This window comes from Bipolaris zeicola (genome assembly GCF_000523435.1).
Source record: "Bipolaris zeicola 26-R-13 unplaced genomic scaffold scaffold_163, whole genome shotgun sequence".
Classification (NCBI taxonomy): domain Eukaryota; kingdom Fungi; phylum Ascomycota; class Dothideomycetes; order Pleosporales; family Pleosporaceae; genus Bipolaris; species Bipolaris zeicola.
This window is the reverse complement of record NW_006912212.1, coordinates 25796-45076: the sequence shown is the minus strand read 5'-3', so window position 1 is coordinate 45076 and position 19281 is coordinate 25796. Positions and strand designations below refer to the sequence as shown.

The 19281-nt window shown below is 51.3% G+C and overlaps 6 protein-coding genes across 6 annotated transcripts; 3 read left to right on the top strand and 3 right to left on the bottom strand.

Moving 5' to 3' along the window:
- Nucleotides 1–935: 935 nt before the first annotated feature.
- COCCADRAFT_103857 (uncharacterized protein) lies at nucleotides 936–2796 on the bottom strand (the record flags this gene model as incomplete). Its single annotated transcript, XM_007717051.1, has 2 exons — nucleotides 936–1802; nucleotides 1894–2796. The coding sequence occupies 2 exons, from the start codon at nucleotides 2794–2796 to the stop codon at nucleotides 936–938; spliced, it is 1770 nt and encodes a 589-aa protein (XP_007715241.1).
- A 2866-nt stretch (nucleotides 2797–5662) lies between these two features.
- Nucleotides 5663–7235, bottom strand: COCCADRAFT_7503 (uncharacterized protein; the record flags this gene model as incomplete). The annotated part of the gene is made up of 2 exons (XM_007717040.1): nucleotides 5663–6730; nucleotides 6903–7235. 2 exons carry the CDS (start codon nucleotides 7233–7235, stop codon nucleotides 5663–5665), a joined length of 1401 nt encoding a protein of 466 aa, XP_007715230.1.
- Nucleotides 7236–7997: 762 nt separating this feature from the next.
- COCCADRAFT_7502 (uncharacterized protein) lies at nucleotides 7998–10324 on the bottom strand (the record flags this gene model as incomplete). Its single annotated transcript, XM_007717039.1, has 2 exons — nucleotides 7998–9846; nucleotides 9900–10324. The coding sequence occupies 2 exons, from the start codon at nucleotides 10322–10324 to the stop codon at nucleotides 7998–8000; spliced, it is 2274 nt and encodes a 757-aa protein (XP_007715229.1).
- Nucleotides 10325–11706: 1382 nt separating this feature from the next.
- On the top strand, nucleotides 11707–12168 carry COCCADRAFT_7501 (uncharacterized protein; the record flags this gene model as incomplete). The annotated part of the gene is made up of 1 exon (XM_007717038.1): nucleotides 11707–12168. The coding sequence occupies one exon, from the start codon at nucleotides 11707–11709 to the stop codon at nucleotides 12166–12168; it is 462 nt and encodes a 153-aa protein (XP_007715228.1).
- A 2166-nt stretch (nucleotides 12169–14334) lies between these two features.
- COCCADRAFT_39321 (uncharacterized protein) lies at nucleotides 14335–15878 on the top strand (the record flags this gene model as incomplete). The annotated part of the gene is made up of 4 exons (XM_007717050.1): nucleotides 14335–14578; nucleotides 14635–15333; nucleotides 15389–15736; nucleotides 15793–15878. 4 exons carry the CDS (start codon nucleotides 14335–14337, stop codon nucleotides 15876–15878), a joined length of 1377 nt encoding a protein of 458 aa, XP_007715240.1.
- A 1227-nt stretch (nucleotides 15879–17105) lies between these two features.
- Nucleotides 17106–18243, top strand: COCCADRAFT_39320 (uncharacterized protein; the record flags this gene model as incomplete). The annotated part of the gene is made up of 2 exons (XM_007717049.1): nucleotides 17106–17124; nucleotides 17189–18243. The coding sequence occupies 2 exons, from the start codon at nucleotides 17106–17108 to the stop codon at nucleotides 18241–18243; spliced, it is 1074 nt and encodes a 357-aa protein (XP_007715239.1).
- Nucleotides 18244–19281: the final 1038 nt, after the last annotated feature.

Here is a 19281-nt window from a genome sequence, read left to right as displayed (position 1 = left end):
GGGTTGCGTTGACTGACGGACAAGCTATGGGTATGGCCAGAAGGAGATGGCGATAGTAAACAAAAAGAAGAGTATCCCAGAGAGAAAAGAGCAGTAAGACTTCTCCTATCGTGCCCAGTATCTCGATGGAAAGGAGTTTGGTGTTGAGGATTTGAGTGCGTGATGATAGGTGGGGTGAGGAGGCGGAGATAGCTAGGTGAAGACGATATTGACAATGAGGCTCGCGCCTCCTCTACACCTATCGCGACCAGAACCACTCTCCTCACGACCGCCTAGCAGAGAGGAACAGCTGCAAGAGTTGAAACAAATGGAGGCGACAGAAAGAAAGCCAGTAACGTATGTGTTTATGGATATTGATTCTACTTACGCCGCGTGTAGTGCGCTCTTGAGATGTGTGTTACAACATAACGCCTTCAGACACATCCACGGCCATCAAAAGCATCCCCAGCCTCCTTTTTCCGGGATCCACTGATCAGGCAACGGTTTCGAACCAGTTATTATACTGCGCATTACCAGCGCCGACCTCGAATACCACCAACGACTGCTCTTCGCAGGGCAAGACGGTCGATCCTATCAGCCGCAAGAGTCTTTGGCGCAACGGCATCTCCCACGCCAACAATACCAGCCTACAAGGCGAATCCCACACTGCATAGCTCATGATAAAAGTAAGATGGCAAAACGAGAGAATACAAAATATATACACTTGTCCAGTTTCCAGTCGACTGCCAAAGACGGCCAACTTAACCAACCGCGACACACACCAAAAAAAGAGAACGACAAAGAAGCATCTGAAAATGCAAACGAAACGATCAAGTTACGCGGTTTCAAATGGTGGGGTATATAGCCATGCAACGCCATACGAGGTTTCAAGAATTGCACAGAAATATAACGAAGAAATGAGTAAGGAAACTGAGGAAAGTGGAGGAAAATCATCACTACTCAGCGATAGGACCGATATCACCCGACTTCTTCTTGCTAAAGAGTCGCTTGAGAGAGGTAAAGCTACTCCGCTTGGACAGGCGCTTGGCAGGGGTCTCTTGGTAGGTGGACATGGAGGTGTGAGGGCGGCTGGGGATATCACCGGGTTTGGGGGAGGAGTCGGAGGAGCTGAGGACGGGGGATTTGTTACTGCCGAGGTTGCTGGAGATGGAACCCTTGGGGGTGCTGAGGTTTCGAGTGGGGAAGAGACCGAATTGGGCGGTTTGTCGTGATGACATGGATGAGGCTGAGCGGGGTGATCCATATGCTGGCGACATGGCGGATGCGTCGGAGACGGAGGAGTAGGCGGAGTCCTTGGCGGTCAAGGGAGGACTAGAATCTTCGGTATCTGGTTTCGTGTCCGTATGTCGTGTTGGCGAAGATTTCTCGTCGTCGTGCATGTTGGATTGCGATGGCTTCTCCTGGTTTCCTCGAAGCTGGGGTGTGCTGGTGGACTCTGACAGCGGCGTCACTCTTCCACGGTCCTCCTCGGCAAACCAAGTCCCCTGGTAATACTCATTCTGATCTTTCTGGCGTTGCACACGGACGTCAGCACTGGAAACGGCTGACAACGAGGATGAATCTTGGCTCCGCTTCGGGGTCTCGGTGGCAGAGTCGGATGTGTCGATGATTTCAGGTTGGTGTTGAGGTTTGGATTTTACGGTAGTATGTCGTGAAGGCGTCTCCCGGCCAGAAGATGTAGCACTCAGAAAAGGAGGGCGTTCAGAAGGTGGTGTGGGGAGAGGTTTATTGTTGGCAAAATTCCGGAAGGAGCGACCCTCACGTGAGTTGGACGAGTTCCGTGATGAGGTACGCGTTGCAATCTAACCAGGTCAGTACTCTGGAATAAAACCAACCCGAACCGAACCTTGGACAGGCTAGGGAGGATGCTGAGAGACGGCAGGACAATCTTACCAAGCTTCGGCGACTGGCAGCACCACAGCGTTTCTCAATCTCATTGCAGTAGCTGCTGACTTGTACCAGCACAACGCCTAATCTTTCTGCCTTTGCGACCAAGCTTTGCAAGAACTGCGACCAACCCCCAGTATTTCCGCACATGGCGGAGTATATTCGTCCGATGTCCTCGTTCCGATATGTCCAAGCGTCTCCAACATCGGCCAGGTACACGTCCAGCTCCCGGTTTGCTTCGCGGAATACGTTGATGTCGACGAGGTAATCATTGAGTAGTTGGGACATGCGGCCGATGGTGCGTTCGATTACGATGTTGCCGTCAAGCAGCTGGGCGCGATAAGAGCGGTCTTCGAGAAGGCGGTCGAATTCGTTTACGTGCTCCATGGGGACCTTGAGACACTTGTGGCGGAACAGCATGTCCTTCATGCTGCTTTCGAGATCGTCGTTGGCACGCTGGAGGAAGCTGTCGAGCTCGTTGACATGCTTGAGCAGAATGTCGGCCACGTCGGCCACGGATTTTTCGAGATGCTGATGCAAGAGGTGGACACCGAAGACGATCTGGGCAATTGTTTTTGTCAATGCATGGAACTTTGCCTTTGGGTGCTGGCGCCAGTAGCAGCTGTAGGTAAAGTTCCACGAGGGCTCGAGAGCCGTCTCGTCTCTGCACAGCAACTGCTGCCGAGTCTTGACGCCTCTCTTTGGGGCTACAAAGGGCACATGGCCAGTCTCGCCCGTGGCATCGAGCATAGACTCTTCAAAGGGGGCCTGCATGGAGGCTATGGGGTGGATGGGGAAGGTGGCCGTCATGATGCGTTTGTCGCGCTCGTCTTGCCATGCGTAGGAGTCGTCGTCGTCGTCTTCGAAGCTAGGGCGACTTTTCTGGGAGGGTCGCCGGAAGGGAACCATGGTGATGTAAGGATTAAAGGGCAGATTTGCGGGCCCCCAGGGGCCAAGCGGTGGCTATCAGCTCGGGGCGTGGTGCAACAAAGCCAATTCACGTCCTTGTCTCACGGCCCAAGGCGTCGTCGCAGCGTGTAGAGTACACGGACGCGCGAGCGAGGAAGGGGAATTGGCGCGGGAGTGGGTTGGCTCGACGTCCACAGGGAAGATCCTACTACTAGCAACGACACATGGCTGGACCGGGCATTGTGGGGGGGAAGGGAGGGGAAGTTGGACGGCGCAAGCGATGGAAATGTTCAGACGTGTATCGGAGATGGCGGAAAGTAGACTGGACGGCGAACATGGTCCCAAACGTCCAGGGCGGCGTTGGTTCGCCAGCGCTCAGGTCACCGGCCACAGGGGAGCGCCTTTGGGGGGCGCCAGGAGCGTCTGCAGGTGGAGCGCACGCTTTGTCCCCAACGAGTTTGGTTGCATTCCTTAGTGCCCGTGACGGCTGACGAGCCAAAAGCAGGGTGGGGAAACCCGTCTCGCCACCACACGAGATGGGTAGGGTAGTAGTATGTAGTATGTAGTGGTTGGTATACGGTACTGTACCGTGTACTCTGCTGCGTGGTGTGTAGTACAATGCGTGCGTCGAGTGCTCCTAGGGCATTGCATTCACGCCTACGCCAGGCCGCGTACCTATACGAGACCACAACACCCACGTGCCTCTTCTTTTCCGCTGTCCTACCATTCACCCATGTACATCCATCCATACAGACAATCCAGACTCTCTCTGCCCCCGACACCAGCTTGTTTTTTTGCCTTCGTCTCACCCCTCACCTGCAACAAGTACGCTAGAAGATGCAATGCAGCCGCCAGCACCAGACCAGGGACACGAATAAGCAACGGCCTGCATCTCCACGCTGCCCTCCGCCCTGAGCAGCCCATACAAATCCCGTCCTATCGCTCTGTCGCTCTCGTGAAAAAGCGCGCCGAGAACCTGCCGGCAGCTTGCTGATCGCAGCCCTCCACCACGGATAACCTCACGAGCTGAAACACCCCAGCCCACCACACACACACACACACACACACATGCACCTGCATCTCCTCCAACGTCATCAGGCCCCAGGTCCGCACGAGGGACGGGCCTGTGGCGCCTTACTAGACCTGTCGGCTCCTGAAAGCCTTTTTTTTTCGCAAACACACCAAAAACCGAACAAGAAAAAAAGGACATTCGTGACTTGCCTAATGACTGTGCCTTTTCGTGCAGTGACCAACCACCACCACCAACCAAAGAAACAAATCAAAAAAACAGCCCGTCATCCGCGCAAGCGAACACACCCACCCTCAAGCCTATTGCGCCGCAAAAAAAAACCCTCACTGAACCCCCATTTCCCACTGCCCTTTGCCAACACATCGTTCCCTTACATACCTGTCTACCTACCACGCCCCCTCATCACCTTCGTTTCCCGCCCTGCCACGTGCCATTCTCGCATCGCCTTCCCTGCAACCCAGTCCCCTCCCAAGGCCCAGTAGGTAAACTAACGACGCTTTCTCCCATCATTGCAGGTGCGCCGGGGGGCCGGGAGGGTCTTTAGTCTCGTTTAACCCCCCCAGACCCTTTTCCCTCGAGCGCAACCCCGACAAAACAAAGGGAAAAAAAAAGCCTAATAATAGAGGTGGAAGATGTTGTTTCAGGTCTACATGTATCGTTCCCCCCGTTCAGCTATTATCGGGAAGGCACGGGAGGGGGGATATGCCACCTGTCAAACCATCTTCCGGGCCGCGGGATGGGAGACCGAGGGGGGTTTAGCTTGGGGGCGTGCGGATTGAGGGGGGGGGATGGCGTTTAAGGTAGGCTGGTGGTGTAACGGGCAAAGGGCGTTTTCTTGAGTCGTAAGGGCTTTTCAAGAAAGAAAAAAAGACGTTCAAAGAGTGATATAGTAGCTCGTAAGTAGTAGAAATCGAACATAGTTGTAACGCATGCAGATCTTGATGTTTGGGTAGTATTACAAACTCTCTTTTTTTTTTCCTTTTACGAGGTGGAAACTTTATGGATGAGGGTTGCGAGGTTTGCTTCCCTTTCCCCCCCCCCCTCCCGGCTAACAAAACATGCACCATGTGGTTTTGTGGTTATTTACCGCGCTAGAGATTTGCGAGATGAGAATTTATCTTGAAGGCAAGGGGGGGTATAGAGTTGGATTTCGGGTATGGGGATGCAAGGGGGGGAATAGGAAAATAAACCTTAAAGGGGATTATCATACACGGTGTGCGTGAAGTGAACAGAGCAAATGCCTGCCTGCCTAGGTAGGTAGGCAGGCATTTTGCTCTGTTACTGCGGTAGTTTTGTTAGTACGAGAGAATAAGACAGGCAGCTTTGCCGCTAGCAGCAAACATGGATCTTCTTTCTCATCTGCCCTGAGTGTCAGCGCAACAACCCCACCCGTTTACAAAGCAACATGCACTTTGCTGACTGAGGCGTTATGAATCTCAATCCCGGGATGATATAGGGTTGGGAAGTTTAAGATGACGGGCTTTTTTTTTGTCACATGCTGGTAACGTAAGATGAGAGAAACGAAAGAGGTGACACCCCTGATATCTCTCCCCCATCTCCGGTCGGCCGCATATGTCTGTGCCCCCCGGTGGTTCTATAGTATGTTAAAAGACATATAAACCCAAGGCAACGAAAAGAAGGGATGCAGGGATTAAAACGGGACGGGAAAAAAGCCCCCGGGCGCAAAACAAAAAACGATTGCGCATGAGCGGGCATGCGGCATATATTAAAAAAAATGCTCCGAGTGGTACTAGGTAGTGAAATATTGGTTCACTCCCATCTTCTTTTCTTTTGCTTTTTCTTTCGCAAGTTTCTACATACATGTGCGTAGATACCTTACCATCCCCGCCATCGGACCCAAACATCTACCACCGTCTCACCACGCTCCTCCGAATCAACCACAAGATACCATCCAAACCCTGCACCGGCGACGCAAGCGTGATTCGGCCAAACCATGACCTTGTCCCCAATCACCAACTCATTACACGCGCCCCTGTCACCTTCCCAGGTCAGTATGCCATGTTCTTGGCTGATGCGCCCGACTATCCAGCCCGTCCGGCCTGCCTGCTCGTCATAAATGTGCTTGGCGGATGAGTTGCCCAGGTCAGGCGTTACGATGCCCCAGCCAGTGTACGACTTGCAGGGCTCGCGGCCCATGGCGAGAGAGCCGGCTGAGACGAGTGCCTCGGGTTTGGTGCGCTCGTTGTACACACTTGTCACCTCTAGCAGCATGCGGATGCCGATGTTGGACTTGGAGAGCGGCTGGAATGCTGGTGTTGGTTTGGCAGATGAAGAGGTGGGTGGCCGCGCGTGTGTAGCGACTTGCTGGCAGTCGAGCAACGGGTACACGCCTGCGTGCAGTTCGACGAGGTGCTGGGCCTGCAGCCGGGAAAGCACCGTCTGAAACTCGCGAACTCGTGGGGAAGTGCTGGAAAGCATGTTCTGGGCTGCTGTGGCAGTCGGCGTCGCACCAACGCTCAGCACCAGTTTTCCAGCGAAACTCGCCGGCACGGCCTTAGTCGCTGCCTCGAGCCCGATTAGCTCTTCGATCAACCCGTAGGCTGCATCGTCTTCAGATGATCCAGCGTAACTGTGGCCGAAGTGAGTGTAGAAACCTTTTAAGAAGCACTTGGATCCTGTTTCTTGCGTCTTTGAAACTATGGTTGAGACGAGGGTTGGGAAAGATGGAGATGACGTCTTGATGCCCGCACGCTCGTAGCCTGTGTCGATTTTGATAAAGACGCCCAACTCGACTTGACTTTTCGATGCAGCGAGATGCTGGACAAGCTTGAGGAATGCATCCTGGTTATCGATCATGAGGTTAACAGATCGCGGTCCAAGTTTCTCGGCCAGAGCTATCAGGCGTGGTATACCGGATTGCGGAACCGGTACGCCATAGAGGATCTACACATGTGACGTCAGTGAAACGATTCCCTTCTCTTCGAGAATGATGAGTGCAAAGCAGGCGCTGGGTAATGGAAGAAACCCAGAATTCCGTATCCCAAGACAGCCTTATGCTGAGCAGAACATCGTCACAAAAAAAATGAAGAATAGAATATAACAAAGAAAAACATACACTAGCCTCCCTCCCCTTTCCCTGCTCCTCCAATACCAACTCCGCCAAATTCTCCGCTTCAATAATCGTACTAACAATGAAATTTGCAGTGCCTTCCTCTCCAACCTGTAGCTTAGACAGTTCCTTCGTCTTATGACTCTTGACGTGCGCGCGGAACCCCACACCTAACTCTTTGCAGACGTTGAGCATGGCATTGCAGTTGCGCTTGATGATTGCTCGGTCTAGCACTACGGCTGGTGTGGATAGCTCATTCAGCGTTTTGCCGACGAACTGGTCGGCGAGCGACGAGGAAGAAGGGAGGGGGTAGCATTGCAGAGTGGATAGGTTGGACATGGTGGGTTGTGACGAGATTTGTTGTCTAAGATATTTGTCTGTTTTTTTTCTTTCTTTCGTGCCTTGAGATGTAGATGAGGATGGAGTGGAATGGGCGTATGAGAGTAGCAGGTTTGTTCTTCCAGGTATGCGGGGTCGACCGCCGGATGCTGAATATCTGGAAAGCAAAATTGCGGAATCGAATGGCTCTACGATGTATATCTAATGTCATGGTTCGGCCCTCTTGCTCTGCTATCGTGGATTTCTTATCGTGGGGGCCTTACGTTAGAGCTCCCCGTCGGACAAACAAAGTGCGGTCAGCGCCTTCACGGCCGCGCCAACTCGTGAGGAGGATTTCCAAGGCCGCGGATCTTGGATGAGGAAATTGAGACAGAAAGAAATCAGTGAAGTCTTGAATAATTCGAATTAGTCACGTTGAGGTAGGGAAATTGCGGTTCTGGTACGGTGGGAGTGACGGTGATGGCTTGATGAGTCTCGGATGGTTCTGAGACCTCTTGTTTGCGTTAGTGCGGGGATGCCCACTATCTACTAGATTGGGTAACAACAGAAGCTCTCAGGTACTTGAGAGCAAGAAATAAAGAACAATGCGTTTGTGAAAACCAAACCCAACTCAAGATTGATGCACTAGAAGAAAGCTGACCTGATGACTTTGGAATACATGAACAAAACACGCCAAAACTCCTGGGTAGCACTCGAATCACAATCTTGCTCCACTCTCGTAACCTCATACACATGCTCATACCCCCAGCCCAAAACTGGTCTCTATGCGTTAGGTCCAGGCCATACACTGCTCAGCCTCCTCCTCCTTCCCGTCATTGCACTGCCGGGACTAACGCTCCTTGTGCCGACCGCATTTGTCGGTGCAAAACTATTCTCAAGGATGGCATCTTCGAGATCATCCTCCTCTTCAATCCGCGTCACCACATCCTGGGGCGGCTCCTCCTCAAATACAGCCTGTAAATCAGCGTGGGGGCTGAATTGTTTCCAGCTCTGCCAAAATCCAAAGGTAGTGCGTTTCGAAGGTCCAGGACCATTGACGTTAAGTGTGCGGATGGGTTTCCAGAGCGACCGGCGCTCATAATATGTGATAAAAAGAAGAATAGGGAAGTTCAAGGTTCGAATTGCTGTTATGTTAATCTTATGGAACCAGCGTGGTGAGAGGATGAACTTCAACGGAAGAAGTATTACAAAGGCGAGAAGGTTAAAGGGCGGGCGATAAGCAAAAAGGGAGTCTGACTTGACACCTTCAAAGGTCAGGACAGCGCGGCGAAACTGGATCTCAGCCGTCGCATCGGCTGCGATCTTAGAGAAGGTGTTTGACAAGATCGATACCAAGACAGTCAGGAACAGGGTGTTACCAAGAAATGCGTAGACGACCATGAGTGTAGGGCCGAGGATCTCATGAAAGCCAGGCGCTTCGTCAATTCCTGTACCGTCGAGACCGAACCAGATCCACAACATCCACTTGGAAATGGTAATGGAGTTTGGTGATTCTTCATACCCAACTTCGGGGTTGCTGATGCTCAGCCATTTGAGCGCCAAGAGGAAACCACCAAAACACCACACAGCAATTAGACTCAGTGCCGTGAATTCTTTGACCATGGCTCGTAGGGCGATAAAGAGCATATTATCCGGCATCAGATTGAACGCGATTCGTGGGAAGAGGATAGGCGAGGCTACGGTAAGAACATCGAGAGCTTGTCGTCCAGTCTCGTCTTGTCCTGTTATCCAGCCGTGGAACCGCATCCAGATGTAGACAATGAATATGGCAGAGAAAGTGACATCTAGAAAAGCCCACAGTTCCTGGGTATGGACTTCCCATCCATGTTCGAGACATGACGTCAGCTCGTCCAGCACCCAGCCAGCAGCATAGACCATGAAGATCAACTCGGGCCAGGTAAGGGAATGATCTTTCCTTGCCGACATGCACCAGCAGTACAGGGCCAATAGTATGAGGAACTGAACGACTTCGATCATGTTGCGCGTTCTTGGTACCATGAGCCGATACTGGTTCAGTACGGGTGCCTTTCTTGGGTCGTAAAGCGAGATGGGCTTGTACTTGTAGTGGTCTGGAATTATATCCATAAATGTAGTCGGTGTGTACACAATGCGTCCTCGATAGATTGCGTCGATGACTTTCTGGCTCGCAGAACCTGAGAGTAGCACTTTGCTCTCAGACACAATGGCAACTTCCAAAGCAGTGAGCTTGCCATCATTATCGCCTTGACCTTGGTAATCGGAGGCATGTCGTGGTGGGCACCGCTCCTCCGGGGCTCCTTGGAAGGGTTGGAATGGCGCCACTAAGATCTGCGCCAGCAGCAACAGGCCGGCTTTTCCCGTAGACTCTTCGTCGTGTCGCCGCAAGATTTTCATCGCAACCAGTTCGCATAGATTGGCACGTGTAAGATCGACGGTCTGGTGATGTTGCTGGAACTGCTGCTCTCGCAAGAATTGCATGCGATTTACGAGCAAACAGTAAACAATGGATATGTCGTCCTCGTCATAAAGACGGTCGACAAGTGGTTTGACGATGAGGACATTCATACGTGGTTCTCGGAGTTGGTCCACTGTGTAAGGGTCCTCTATTACGGCCAGAACGAGTCTTCTTATTCTGTTCAACTGTGAGAAGTGGACTTCAGATTTCTATAGAGCGCTTCCACTCACCGATGAATATTAAAGTATGTCTGATGGCTCTTGGTGGAACTTGTACCGGGCGTTGGCGCAACTGTTGGTTGGCCTTGGCCATTAAAACATCCATCACTCCCGGCATAGTCTTCTTCAGGCAACAAGGTCTCTTGCTCTTCTCTGCTCTTTGCGAATCTCAATGCATCGCTCAGTGTGCGCTGCGTCTCCTGCTGAGGTCGCTTCAGGTACTTTCTGAATTCGATGTGCCGTGACGGTTGGCGCTTTGGAGATGGTCTGGATGTTGGTGAGAGCTCCCCATCTCCATTGCTCGATAGAACGGCAGTACTCTCGTTGCTGTCATCATTGCTGGTTGTAGCGTCGGGGTGGATTGATGCTCGTGGAAAAGTGCCGTATGTAGGACTACCGTTTTTATTCCAATCGGGGCTGGAAGTTGGGCCTGACATGGAAGGCTGCTGTCAGCCTCCTGTAATGGTAACAGAGACGTCGGTAGACGGCACGCAATTGAGCGGGTCGCGTCCAGAATTGATTGGACTTGCGTGTGACGAAGGTGGCTAATCCTGATTGGTCTCAAGATAGAGGATGCAGCATACGAAGGGGGTGGGGCAAGTATTGCGGTTTGTCAGACTCGTAACGCCCTAAGAACAGTGCACCTAGGAAAGAAATAGAACCCGGTCAATGGCAATGCCTATGTAGTCTTGGTGACGATTGAAGGTAATAGGCGGGTTGCCGATAAGGTAGCAAAAGAAAGCACGGGCTCACCGCAGCCCTTTGAATCGTGAGGCAATGTTTGAAGCTAAATCCCGCGCCGGCTAACCACATCGGGAGTAGGCCCGCCTCGTGATGCGCGACTTTCTTTCCAGAACCATCATCTTCTTGATAAGTAGTAGTTGTGTATCATTGTAATTGGTACGATGCCTTAGGCATGTGCCACAACGGACTCCTCTTTTGTGCGTAAAAGAAAACGTGGTTAATGGTAGCCACGTGAAAGTAGTGATTTTCGACACGTAGTGTTTCACCATAGATTTACCAAGCATCTAGGGTACAGCTTTGATAGAAGGCAAAAAAGATGCATTTGTGCATATAATGTGCCTTGGCCATGCGAAGGCTGGGGCGCGGCCATGACTGATCGTCTTCTTCGTTACACAAATCAGATTGCTTGTAGAAGGTATTCGTCTTGATAGCAGATATATAACCAGCAAACGCTGTGGGTCGTCTTAAACGATAAAGCCTAGATTTACTTTTCGTGAAAACGAAAGGAACCAAAGAAGACACCTAGATACAAAATGAAGTGTAGGTTCCTGGTTATCGCTGCTTACACACCTATAATTTATAAAATGTGCCTATTAAAGAGTAGAAATCGCAAGCTCATTGAGATGGTGTAGTGAAAGTTTGATCAATCTCTTCAGGCAGCATCACTCACTAATGACACCATCCTAGCCTTGACTTGCCTGCGACCTTTTGCACACATGACGCCTAGTTCTTATTCCGTAAGCCCATTTCACCTTCTCCGATTCACTTTGCTCTTGTTTGATTGGAAATATATCAACTGCGCGCAGTGCGTAAGCGGATTCGTATGAAACCCGGCACTGCCGTATCTAGCCCTGTATTTCCGACATATTCATTGAAGAATGAGATGACGTATCTGTCAAAAGGTATCGTGATGACTGTTTCTGCCTAGGCAGGCGTTCACTCATAATGGACAAATGTCTTACCTAAATGGCCATCTTCCACCAGGTGCTCCACTTTTCTGTCTCTATCTCCCCAATCTATAAAGTCTCTTCCTCACTTTAGTTGCACAACCAACAAATAGGAGAAGCTTACAAAGATGGAGCCAAGGGGATTCCAGGACTACTATGCTACCCTAGGACTGCAGCTCGGTGCCTCAGCCGAGGCGATCAGATCTGCCTTTCATGCCTTGGCTATCAAGCATCATTCCGACGGGTCTGGAATTGGCGATTCAATTCTCTTTCGTGCTTCACGCGAAGCCTATAACAGACTGACTGATACTGAGTTCCGCAAGGAGTATGATAGGACCTACTGGCGTAAGAAGCTCCAGATTGACCCTCCCGCTCCGGGTGCTGACGAACAACCTTTTGGTAACACTCGTACCTATCAGTATGAAGCTGAAATGCGAGAGAGAGCTCGTAGAGCCAGTCCTCCGCCGAAGAAGCCCTACAAGAAGCCTGGTGATCCTGGATGGAAGTACCTGAATAGCGCCGCGTACCAGAAATGGCAACAGGTGTCAGCCGAGTACTATGCCCGGCATCCCGAGTGCGACCCTCCGTAAGTGGATTGAACGCGAAGTGACTTTGTTGAACGCTTTTACTAAATTTTCTTACAGTGCCGATGAGAGTAGGCCCCCAAGCCCTGGTCAAGGCGGGCTACAACACGGTCTTTTTGTCAGAATGTCGCACGAGTGTGTGCTTCGTCCTTGCAAATATAAAAGTGCGACATGGAGAGTGCAGCCCGGTGGTGCTGATCACTGTGTGTTCTGCATGGAAGCCCGCGTCGGCTGCAGCAGGTGCCCTGGATGCGAGGCTTTGGCATGCCAGAAATGTCTGAAGAAGATCGCTGAGATAGAGCAGAACTCATGCATGCTGAGCAACAAAGTTCCGTCCGCTGCATCGGGAGGTTAGAACGACGGCGCGCCGGGGTAAGAACGGGGATCGTCTGTGATGCGGAATCTCCGATGGACAAGGGGAGGAATTGTATGGGTTGAATATGCGAGAACATGCGAGTATTTTTTGTGATTAGAGAGATTTGGTCGCCTTGGTGCGATGCTCCTATGTACCGATATGGATAGTACTGGAGGTTGCCCGGGTTAGGATATGCTCGTGCAATGACTACATACATATTCATGGGCAGTGGTTAAGCAAACATTACTATGTAAATACACTATCCAATCAGAGCTGTTCAGGTAACCAAGGCTTGAGTCAGTTTTTTTGTCAGTTTTGAGTGCTTATGTGAGCCGTATACACTGATGTAGAAGCTACTAATCTTGATGACGACTGATTGCTTAGCCTACCGGTAGCCGATGCCTTGTCATTCCAAACGAACTCTGTCTTACCTTAGTGCTGATCCCGTCACCAGGGGTTGCGTGAAATATGATAGCTCGATAAATTGGGAGAAAAGGAAAGGACATGAGAGGTTAAAATGGTAGGCCGGAGAGAAATGGTACTCTCGGTACCAATGAAGCCATTTGCGTGCTTACTATTATGATGTTATAGCAGATGCCGACGCGAGTATCTGAAAGACGACACCGATTTTGGCAGTCAATGGTTTCAAAGGTAAACGGCGTTGACTTGTGTGGTATAGAAGGACAGGGCATGACAGGTGCCGCTAGTGCAGCTGTTACGTCATGGCTTGGCGTGTCTGGTGTGGATTTGTTTCCCATGGAAGGAATGATTTCTCAACACCATGACTGCAGTAGACGACCAGAAAACACATCATCCCGACATGCCAGCCATTGCTGCGATTTGAACTCTGATACATGTCTATGCCGTACTCCGAATCAGCGATGCGAAACCACAACAGCGAAACGGAATACAGATGACATGTGAGCAACCCATACACATATGGGTGTCTTGACATGGCTATACCTTGGAATCCAGCAAACGGCATCAAATCTTTACTTATGTCTCTGGCATCACGGACGTCATCTTCATTGCTGCAATGTCGATTACTCGCATGACACTACTGGTAACTCGCATGTTGTTGGATTCTCGCTTCATCATGTCGACCAGCCCGTCGTCGGTGCAGCCGGACTGGCTCCTTGATCTGAACCGACGTCTACACTGAGCATGGAGATGGCTTGTATCCACTACCTCACAATCTGCTCAGGCAGACCATGGCAACCGGCTCAGTATTCGCACAATGGTCTGCTATATGGAGACCAAAGCTATTAATTCCTCAGGCTTCCAGATTCGAAACAGGCACCAAGCCGGCGGGGCCTTACAAGGGGCCGCACCCCGCGTACAAAGAAGGCGCGCACGGCCCCGGAGCCACTCGCCATCCGAAGCGTAGCGTGTGTCCCACACTTTGGAAACGTGCAGGCGCGCCGCCCACTTTTTGACGCGCAATCCGGCCAAGCCTACCGTCAGCCCGCATGTCGACTTGAAGCACACCAGCCTGCCCAGCTCCATTTATGGCACAGTCCACCTTGGCTGATCTCAATCAGGGCTCATCCTGGCGCGCCAAACGGCTTGTGAGGCGGCACTTAACATCAGACTCGCATCCCGTGTCAAGTGTATTGCTCCAGCTGCTCCTCCGAGCCATCGAGGCTAACCCTTTCTGCCCATAGGCTTCTAGTTAGCAATTAGCGCCATCTAACCTCATCCACTCGTCTTCTGTCCTGCTTCCCTTCTGTGTTTGCTGGCCATTCACTGTACATACCTTGTTTATCGTCTCACCAATTCATTTCCGCTCTTTTCAACATTGCAAGTCCACATTCAACATGGACCTCTACCGAGCTACCTTTGCGGGTTCCGTATTGCTGAATCTCTTTGCATTCTACCAAACCCACCGCTCCCGCAAAGCAACCACCGAGGTGGCCGTCTCGGACAAGAAAGATGGACTGGAATCCCACGAGCCTGATATGGACGGCTTGAGCAAGCTGAAGAAGCGTTTCTTCCCAATCTATTTGCTCGTTAACGCTGCAGATTGGCTCCAGGGACCCTACATCTATCCTATCTACAAAGGTACATGCATGTGAATGAATAACTCATACCCCTTGCGTACTCACACGTCTTTGCAGATGAGAAGGGACTCCCCGAAGAAACAGTCGCCTTCCTCTTCCTCACAGGCTTCATCTCTGCCGGCATCTCCGCATCTTTTGTAGGCGGACTCGCAGACCGTTATGGCCGAAAGACGGCCTGTCTTGGATACTGCGCCATCTACTCCCTCTCGTGTGCTACGCTCCTTACCAACAACATCTACGTTCTATTCTTCGGTCGTATACTCGGCGGTCTCTGCGGAACGATCCTCTGGAGCGTCTTCGAGAGCTGGCTCGTCGCCGAGTTCAACCAACTTATGCTGCAAGATGGTGAGCCTCACTTGAGCGCCATCTTCAGCACAATGACCACTTCAAACACTCTGGTTGCCATTGCCTCTGGCATCTTCGCTGAATGGGCAGTCACCAAAACGGGAACGGCCAAGACACCCTTCATGGCTTCCATTGCATGCTTGGCCCTGTCCTTCCTGGCCATCTCGTCGTACTGGGGTGAGAACTATGGATCCAGCAGCCGAAGGGCGTCTGAGACCGAAGGTCTTCTTCAGCAAGAAGAGGCGGCGCCGGCGCCTTCCTCCACCTCTGCTCTACGCACAATTCTACGTGATCGCAACATTATGATTCTTGCGCTGGTATCGGGTTTCTTTGAAGGATCACTTTTCCTATTCATCTTTTTCAAATTCCCTGCATTGAAGCTCAGCCACCAACTATCCGGCTCGACAGACGGTAAGCAACTTTCCAACGCCACTATCTCTGAATATATGTGCCTGACATGAAGCAGAACTGCCTTTCGGTCTCATTTTCGCTATCCTCATGTGCTCCATGATGCTCGGCTCTCTCCTTCACAAACATGTCTCCACATCGGCGAACCCAGTACCCGCGCAGAAGATGCTCATTGGCATTCTCGCCGTTTCTTCTGTCTGTTTCTTTATCCCCGGGCACTTCCGCGACGAACGCCTCACACTTTGGTGCTTCTGCATTTTTGAGCTCTGCTGCGGAATCTACTACCCGGCCATGGGCTCGCTCAAGAGCAAGCTTATTGAAGATGGTTCACGAGCCAGCATCTACGGTATTCTTCGCATTCCGCTCAACGTCTTTGTCGTGCTAGCGCTCAGCACCACCAAGGAAGGTATGCAATGTCCTCACAGTCGTCCAAGATCAACACAAGCTAATGCATGCATATAGGTGAAGCGCATCGCGACACAGTATTCACTACATGCAGTGTGCTCCTTATTGTGGCTGCCGTCTTTGTCCACAAGACGCTGGCCTGATTTTATTTTTTTTCGTTATGCTCGTGAAACTCTAGACATCAGATGTGCACAATGCGCTCATAGGGGATGGCGCACATACTCTGGATCATTAGAACTTTGGTAATATGTCAGCTCTATAGTATAGCGCCGAGGCTATGCAAAGACTATTTTGTTGTTGTTATTACTAAGTATGGTTGCTTTCTGTAAATAGCACCGTATATGCACATGGCCATGTAGAATCCCCACTTGTTTTGTTTTTCTTTGGTCATCGCAATCGGTTGAGTACGTATGCACATGAAGATAGACAGGTAGATCATATGATATCATTGTCAGCTCTCACATTGCGTACCCTACACGACTTGGAACCAGACTTGTATGCGCAATCTTGAGGTCTGTGCAACAGGGCCTCTTTGCGGCCCCCCAGCTAAGGGTGAAACGACGCTGGTGGCGGCTGATGGCTAAGAGACCCACCCTTGGTACACGACTTGCCTACCACCATCACAATCGCAAAACGTCTCCCGCGGCTAGTCGAGCCGCCGTCACATTAGTTTGCGCGCGAAGCCAACGTCGGTGCCCCAGGATCCAATGGTGCAGGTGTAGCCGCATGTAGCTGTTACTCCGCAGTCAGCTCGTATGTCATGGATGGTCAGTCATGGTCAGCAGGGGCGCGCCTAATGCTGTCGTCTCGCTCCATCACCAGCACATGTGTCCATCGTCCGACTAATAAGAAAACCGGGGGATCCAAAGGGGACAGGCTGACCAATTATCTTTTTTTTTGATATTGAAGGTCAGTGCTTGGCGAGTCCAATGTACGCGTAACACTCGTTGCCAGCTTTGGGTCCCGCTGTTGGGTGTTTCGGCGGCAATGCTTGGCACGTGTCCCATACACGGCGATCCCATGTCAGGGAATCCAGACAGATTGAGAGGAGGGCCCTTGTTTGACCATGATAACATCTGCATGCGAGGCGGGCTCTCGGGCCATTTTTGGCTCTAACCTTCCCTTTTTTTGTCTCTCTTTCCTTCATCATCTCTTTGTCTTTTTTTGTTTTCTTTCTTTTCACCTACATTTACATACTTACACTTCCTCACCCTTCTTCGCTCTTTCCCGTCACTACCTCACCGACGCTTGACGCGAATAGAAACCTCCACCGATTCAACTCGGAGGTTTATGTACATATCACGATTGTTCTTTATCTCTCTCATCTAGATATTTGGACATCGTTCTTTTTTTTTTGTACAACCGCCACAATGTTTAGGTCTTTCGGAGGTATGTTACATGTTGCTTTGCGATGCTTTTCCCAAGTCCCCCCTCCTTCTAACATTGACTCTAGCACGTATATTTGCGGGAATATTCGTCGTCGTCTTCCTCATTCTTATTTTCCACAACGAAGAATCCGCTGGCACGGCTCTCCTTCCTTACCTGCCTGTCCTGCCATCAACAGGCTCATCGCAATCCTCCTCACTACTCCGAGCATGGATAAAAGACCGATCCGCTCTCTCCGAGAAATCGTGGAAAGCAAGTCTCGACCAGCGAGAGCAAATGGCAAAATCCCACCCGGATAACCCAAGGATCCCCTTCTTCCCAATGGACTTTTTGAAATACCCATTCACCATCTGGGACTTTTTCCCCCCAACCTGGACCTGCCCCCACGACATCCAGCGCGTAGGCCGCATGGGCGACGGCGGAAAATGGGTCTGCGGCATGAGCGTCTACGAAGGACTTCCCGCAGTCAAAGCCTCCGCATCTGAAGAGTCGTCCCTCTCCAACGCCCAAGACGGCCTCGTAATGTACAGTTTCGGCATCAACGGCGAATCCTCATTCGAAGCAGAAATGCTCGAGCGCGTGCCCAGCGCCCGCATCTGGGGCTACGACTTCTCCGTCGACGCCTGGGGCCCGCAGATTGCACCGAAACACCGTCACCGCACTTTTTTCAAGAAGGTCGGACTCGGAAAGGAAGACGCGCATGATGCTAGTCCCCCATTCTGGACTCTCCCCTCCCTCATGAAGCAGAACAACCACACCTACATTGACATTTTGAAAATCGATGTCGAGGGTAGTGAGTACGATGCGCTAGATACCATGATGGACGCTTTCGACAATGTGCAATCCGCATCTGGAAAGTCGGTGCTGCCAATTGGCCAGGTCATGATTGAATTGCACTTGGGAGATGGTGTTTCCACCAACAACCAGGTCGGTGGTGGCAGCGTCGATTTCGGCCGCTTCCGCAGCTGGTGGGAGCGTCTCGAGCGCATGGGCATGCGCCCCGTGTGGATGGAAATCAATCTTTTTGCCGTTACGCTCGGCAAGACCAAGTCAAATCCTAGGTGTACAGAATATGTTTGGGTCAATGCGAGGGATCAGAGGAATGTACTTTGGAATGTATAGATTTATGGTTTGAACTCCCGCCTCCCTCTGTTTTGGGGCTTTTGAAAGTATTAGAGCTGGAGGTGCCAAATTTGGGCGTTTTTTTCTTTTCTTGTTCGATGGTTATGTATGGCATATGGCTACTGTTGCTATAAGTTAGACGGATATCTACACGTGTTCGTAATAGAACACTTGTTTCCTCCACCTCTTTCTCTCTCTTTGACCCTTAAATCATGATATAGTCCACTTTATGCTCCATCAGCCACCGCTGTCAACATCATCCCACAACACCTACACAATACATGTATAGCAAATCCAACTTTCAACAAACACTAAACCATCTCATCTACACTCGCTCCCTCTTCCCATTCCACCACATTCCCACCCTCCACCTTCTCTCCCTCCTCCCCACGTTCCAACCGCGGCCCCCGAAACCCCGGCGAAACACACCTCGTCGCCAACCCGCTTTCGGCCCGAACACCACCCTCCCCCACTTTTTGCCCTTCTCTCCCTTCCAATCAATCCCTCCCAGCACCAGGCTGAAATAAAATACAACGCAGAGTATTACCGGCACGTCCATGTCACCCTTGTCCAATACCCGTTCTCCCCAAACAAATGATGACATTTCTATCTGCCGTTCCCAACATCATCAACGTGCAACGTGCCGTTTGTACACTTTATCTGGCGGTTACGGCAACGGGGCTGGAGATTAAAATAAACAGGGGGGGGATATGGAGGCTCTTATCTATTTTCCCTTGATGTACTATGCTTAGGGATGCAAGTACTTGGTCGTGTGCGGGTGAGCTGAATGGGGAAGGCAGAGTGGAGAGCGAGAGGAAGGAAAGCGGGGGTGTGGATGGGCGTGGGGAACGGGGTTGGACTGGTTGGTTTAGTTACTAGCTATTATTGTTTAAAATTCTCCGTTGCCAATCGCCTTATGGGGCGGCGCTTTGCTGCTTTTGGGGCGCTAGGGGGCTAGATGGAGATTGAAGAGGGTGTGGGGATGGTGGTAGTTGGGGAGGCTGCTTGCGAACGCTTTTGGGGGGAAAACTGGGATTC